At 34.9% G+C, this 5,810-nt stretch overlaps 1 protein-coding gene across 1 annotated transcript in view; it reads left to right on the top strand.

Annotated features, from left to right (window-relative positions):
* The window catches only part of ASCC3 (activating signal cointegrator 1 complex subunit 3), a 515,455-nt gene that overhangs the window by 138,722 nt on the left and 370,923 nt on the right, over positions 1–5,810 (top strand). The window contains exons 8-9 of the mRNA XM_007942265.2: positions 3,429–3,629; positions 4,079–4,219. Of these exons, the coding sequence (XP_007940456.1) occupies positions 3,429–3,629; positions 4,079–4,219 (342 nt within the window). The remainder of the gene's footprint in view (positions 1–3,428; positions 3,630–4,078; positions 4,220–5,810) is intronic.

Genomic DNA, 5,810 nt, shown 5'->3' with positions numbered 1-5,810 from the left:
GCCTAAGGCACTTGACTGCTAACCAGAAGGCTGGTGGTTCAAACCCACCAGCCACTCCTCGGAAGGAAGGTTGGGCAATCTACTTCCATAGTGATACCATCTCAGAAACCCAAGGAGGGGTTGCTATGACTCGGGTCCGACTTGACGGCACATGACAACAACAACAAGGCATTTGTGAACATAATTTGTATGTCGTTCAAATACAAGAACTCCCTTATGCATAAAGAACCTTATTTTAATTGTCCCATGTTCCAGTAGATTGCAAACACAATTTGGTGTATACTGAGCCCTCTAGTGATTTTTTTTTTTTTTAATACCGTTACTGTTGGTGTCTGTGTACATTAATTTGTAACAAGTTTATTGATGAAATTTTTTCTTTCTTCTTCCTAAATTTTCAAAATGGAAAAATAAGAACTTTAGAGGAGAGACAGAATGTGAAGTCATTTATAAAATTTTTAAGGTTTTGTTTTTCTTGCTGTTTCTTTTCAACATGGTCTATTGAGATATATATATGCAGCTATATTTTAAGGAGTTTACTCATTCATTTGAAATGAATATAAAGACTTATTGAATGGCAAAATAAAACATATTTAAGCAGTCAATTTGGTGCTAGTTTGGAGCTAAGACAAACTGAGTTCAGGTTCCACCACAGTTTATTATCATTGTGAATTGGGGTGAGTTATTTAACTTCTAGGCTTTATTTTCCTCTACTAATTTCTTTAAGTAAGCCTTTCAAAGTAAAAACTTTCAGAGGTTTCTGGAGTAGTTTCTACAATATCAGTTCTTAAGTATGTTGTTTTTCCATATGAAACTATAGGTAAATGGATACACTAGAAACCTACATAGCATTTTATATTACTTTTTCTTTGGGGGAGGGGGACAGCTGTAATACCAGTTACCAGGAGCTCTGGTGGCATAGTGCCTAAAGCATTTGACTGCTAACCACAAGGCTGGCAGTTCAAATCCACCAGCCGCTCCTTGGAAAGAAGACTGGGCGATCTACTTCTGTAGACTTACTGTCCAAGGAGGGGTTGCTATGAGTCAGATTTGACTCAATGGCAGTGAGTTTGGTTGTTTTTTTTTTTGGTTTTTTTTTGGAATACCAGTTACTATCAAGTTGAGTAAAACTCTTGGTGTGACCTGTGTGTGTCATAGTAGAATTCTGCTCCATCATAGGGTTCTCAGTGGCTGATTGTTTGAACGTAGATCGCCAGACCTTTCTTCTGAGGCACCTCTGGATGGACTCCAATCTCTAATCTTTTGGTTAGCAGCCAACCATGTTAACAGTTTGCAAATGGCATACAATGAACGCTTATATTTAAAGTTGTTGTTGTTGTTATTTGCCATCGAGTCAGACCCGACTCATAGCGACCCCTCCTTGGGTTTCCGAGGCAGTATCACTACAGAAGTAGATTGCCCAACCTTCCTTCCGAGGAGTGGCTGGTGGGTTTGAACCGCCAGCCTTCTGGTTAGCAGTCAAGTGCCTTAGCCACTATGCTACCAGAGCTCCTATATTTAAAGTTAAGATTTAGTAAATTTTGCATACATAGACACATGTGAAACCATCACCACAATCAAGACCATAAACATAATTGTCATTTCCAAAAGATACCTGTGCCCCCTGTAACTCCTTCTATCCCTCTCTCCCCTGCACCTGTCCCGAAGCATCAAATGATCTGCTTTCTGTCACTATAGATTAGTTTGTATTTTCTAGATTTTTTATATAAATGGAACCATATAATGTGCAATCTTTGCCTGTGTTTTTCACTGAAAATAATTTTAAATTCACCCATGTAGTTGCTTGTCTTAAGTATCCATCCCTGTTTGTTGTGGAATAGTGTTCCAGTCCATGGATATACCTGGTTAGGCTTACCCATTCATCTTTTGATGGATATGTCCGTTTCCAATTTTAAGGTATTGTGAACAATGCTGCTCCAAACATTTGTATATTCATTTGTGTGTGTGTATGTGTATACTTCTATTTATTTGGGTAAAACCCAGAAGTGGAATGGCTGGATCATATATTAGATGTATGTTTATTTAACTTTTTAGGAAATTGCCACTCTTTTCCAAAGTGATTGAATCATTTTATTTGTCTACCAGAAGTATATTTAAGTTACAATTTCTCCATATCCTCAGCAATACTTGCAATAGTCAGTCTTTTAATTTCAGCCATTTTAATAGGTATGTCATGTTATCTCATTGTGATTGTAACTCTAATCTCATTAATAACTAATGCTGTCGAGCATCTTTTCATGTGCTTGCTTGCCACTTTTGGTGAAATGACTTTTCATATCTTTTGCCCATTTTTATAATTGGTTATTTTGTTATTGTTGTGCTTAGAGGGTCCTTTATATATTCTGCATACAATTCCTTTATCAGATACACATTTTGTAAAGATTTTCTCCCATCCTGTGGCTTGTCTTTTCATTCTTCTTTACAATGTCTGTTGAAGATCATAGGTTTTTCATTTTAAGTTCAGTTTCTCATTTGTTTGTTTATGGATTGTCTTAGAGCTAACAACTCTTTACCCAGAATATGGTGTACCTTGGTAAATACTTTGTGCACACTTGAATGTGTGTCGGTTGAATAAATGTCAGTTAGGTCAAGTTGATTAATGGTACCATTCAAGTCTGCTATATCCTTACTGATTTTCATGCCTACTTGTTATATCAGTACTGAGTGAGGAATATTTAAATCTCTCGACTATAATTGTGAATTTGCCTGTTTCATTTTGCATTTTTATCAGTATATATTTTGAAGATCTGTGATTTAGGTATATAAGTATTTAGGACTATGTCCCATTGATTAATTGATCTCTTTATCATTGTGTAATTACTTTTACTCATGGTAATATTCATTGCTTTGAAATCTGTTTTGTCTGACAATATAGCCACTTCAGTTTTCTCTCACAAATCCTATTTAGTATTAATGTTTTTTTCTTTTTGCTGTTGTTCCTACTATTCCTATTGCCTTTTTAGAAAGTTTGTTTTAAAATTGAAAACATTGAAACAATTTCCTACTGAGTATATTCACAGAATGTTTCTTATTTGCTCTTCATTAATCATATTCAATCTAACTAAACGTAAGCATCGTGAAAGTTGTAAATGAGTATAAACTGTACTGAATTGTGTTTTCGTACGTTATCAATTTATCATTGTTACGCGTTGGGCAAAAATGTTTACAAAGATGAAGATACAGACTCATTATCCTACCTTTACAAGGTAATGAGCTCCAGTGCCCAAATGCATGAGAATTGCACCATAGCTGTGAATTGTTCTTAATTGTGCTCACTTTAGTTTAAACAGAGACTGTTGAGAGACTGGGCAAATTAGTAGCCTCTTTTTTAAAATTTTTTTAACCAAAGGTTGTAGATATTTGCAGTTCATATTTTGTGTGAGTCTTTCACATTATCACCATTTCTTTAGATTGGGCAGCTGGCTTTTAAAGGAATGAAGAGACTCAATAGAATACAGTCAATAGTGTTTGAGACTGCCTACAACACCAATGAAAACATGCTGATTTGTGCCCCTACTGGAGCTGGGAAGACCAACATTGCAATGCTTACAATATTGCATGAAATTCGCCAACATTTTCAACAAGGTGTTATCAAAAAGAATGAGTTTAAGGTAGGAAACAGACAAACCAAGCATCAACTTTAATTGTAAAGTAAAAATGATTTTGCATTTGAATGTTACTTGAAATCTGGAAGCTTTTAAGGGTATTGTATATAAAGTCATATAAAGAATGCTGCTCGATTTACTTCATTACTATCAAGGCAATCCCTATTTGTGTTATGAAAATCCTATTAGCTCTGTGAAAAGCTATGAAAATACATTTATCTTTGAAGCAGAACCAATTTTCAAAGTGATGAGGCTGTATAAACAAATTCCATTGTCCTTTAAACAGCTGCACCCTTATCCAACAAAGATAAGTACTTTTCATATATCACTATTAAGATTTTTCACTTGAAGTGCTAGATCATATTTCACAATAAATTATGACTTGTATTGGCTACTATGAACAAATGACACTGTAGTTTTTGCTCATTCATCAAGCTAGTGTTTCTTTGGTACAGATTGTATATGTTGCTCCAATGAAAGCCTTGGCAGCTGAAATGACAAATTACTTCAGCAGACGTCTAGAGCCACTGGGCATCGTTGTGAAAGAATTGACTGGTGATATGCAGTTGTCAAAATCTGAAATTTTACGAACTCAGGTATGTTGTTTACCTAGATCTTTTCTTTGTGAGCTCTGGTGGTGTAGTGCTTAAGGCGTTTGACTTGCTAACCAGAAGGCTGGTGGTTCAAACCCACCAGCCACTCCTTGGAAGGAAGGTTGAGCAGTCTACTTCCATAGTGATATCGCCTTGGAAACCCAAAGAGGGGTCGCTATGACTTGGATCCTACTCGACGACAGTGAGTTTTTGGTTTGGTTTTTAGATCTTTTCTTCGGTATGAATCTTTTTATCAGGTAATTGTCAATTTGTTAAGCAACTTTATAACTTGAGTAATACGTAGTACAAATGTAATGTAATGAAATTTTTTTTTTTTTCTAATTACTTCTTACCTCTGTAGCAAAAATGGTTTCTGCTGATACTTTGTTCTATGGTATTTCTTCTGTGATTCTTAATGAATCTTGAATATTGTTAGATTTTATTTGTAGATTTTGAATACACTGACAATAAATGTTTTTCTTTTAAAAGAGTAGGGAATGAGGCCATGGATGAGACCAGTGTTAAAATTTAAGAAGATCTCACTAGAATGCTGAACAATTAATAAGACTTATTTAATGTATAATGAAAGTTTTTAGTCGTTCTTTATTTCATCAAATGGAAAGTTTTTAAATAATGCACTGTATATAGTACTATGTTAAGTGAAATTAATAACAACAAAGGCAGTTAAGATATAATTCCTGCCTTCAAGAATCTTATATTATGACTGAGTAGGCAAAAAATATGGTAGCAGTACATCTAGATCATTATTAATGGTGAAGTGATGTACACAGAGCTTTTAAAAATAAAATAATGGTTGATTAGGTATTAGTGGGTTAGTTCAGGGAAGTTTGTTGGTAAATAGATGATATACATTTGAAACAAATAATAAACATTGATTTAAAATGTGATTAGAAGATGTATAGTTTCCTAGGGATGCTATAACAAATTAACACAGACTTGATGGTTTAAAACAACAGAAATTTATTCTCTCACATTCTGGCGGCCTGAAGCCCAAAATGAAGGTGTAGGCAGGTTTGTTTCCTAGAGCTGTGAGGGAAACTTTGTCCCAGGTCTGTCTCATAGCTCCTGGTGGCTGCCAGCAATCTTTGGCATTTCTTGGCTTATAGACATACCATTCTAGTCTCTGCCTCTATGTTCACACTGCCTGCTTCTCTGCATGTCCTTTCTCCTTCTGTTCTCTTCTGGTCACTGGATTTAGGGTCCATTCTAATCTAGAATGATGTCATCTCAAGATCCTTACCTAATTATATCTTCAAAGGCCCATTTTTCAAATAAGGTCACATGCACAGATTCTGCATGGGCATATCTTTACCACCATTCATTCTACTAGAGAAGGTCTGCTTGGCATACTGAACCAAATCTCGAAGATGAAAAGTTAGATTTCAGCTTAAAATGTATTTTGGGATTGATGAGGATAGTGTACATTATAATCCATGTCTTTGTCAATTTTATTCCTTATTTCTAAGTTTGTCTTTCATAGCCATTCTTGAATAAAAACAAATGATAAGATTTATGTGGAAGTATATTCACTAAGTAAAAAAAAAATATGTACATACATATGTATGTATATGTA

This window comes from Orycteropus afer, unplaced genomic scaffold (genome assembly GCF_000298275.1).
Source record: "Orycteropus afer afer isolate SDZICR_OR568_19922 unplaced genomic scaffold, OryAfe1.0 scaffold00087, whole genome shotgun sequence".
Lineage (NCBI taxonomy): Eukaryota > Metazoa > Chordata > Mammalia > Tubulidentata > Orycteropodidae > Orycteropus > Orycteropus afer.
Note: the sequence above shows the minus strand (reverse complement) of the source record. Positions and strands in the feature narration are given on the sequence as shown.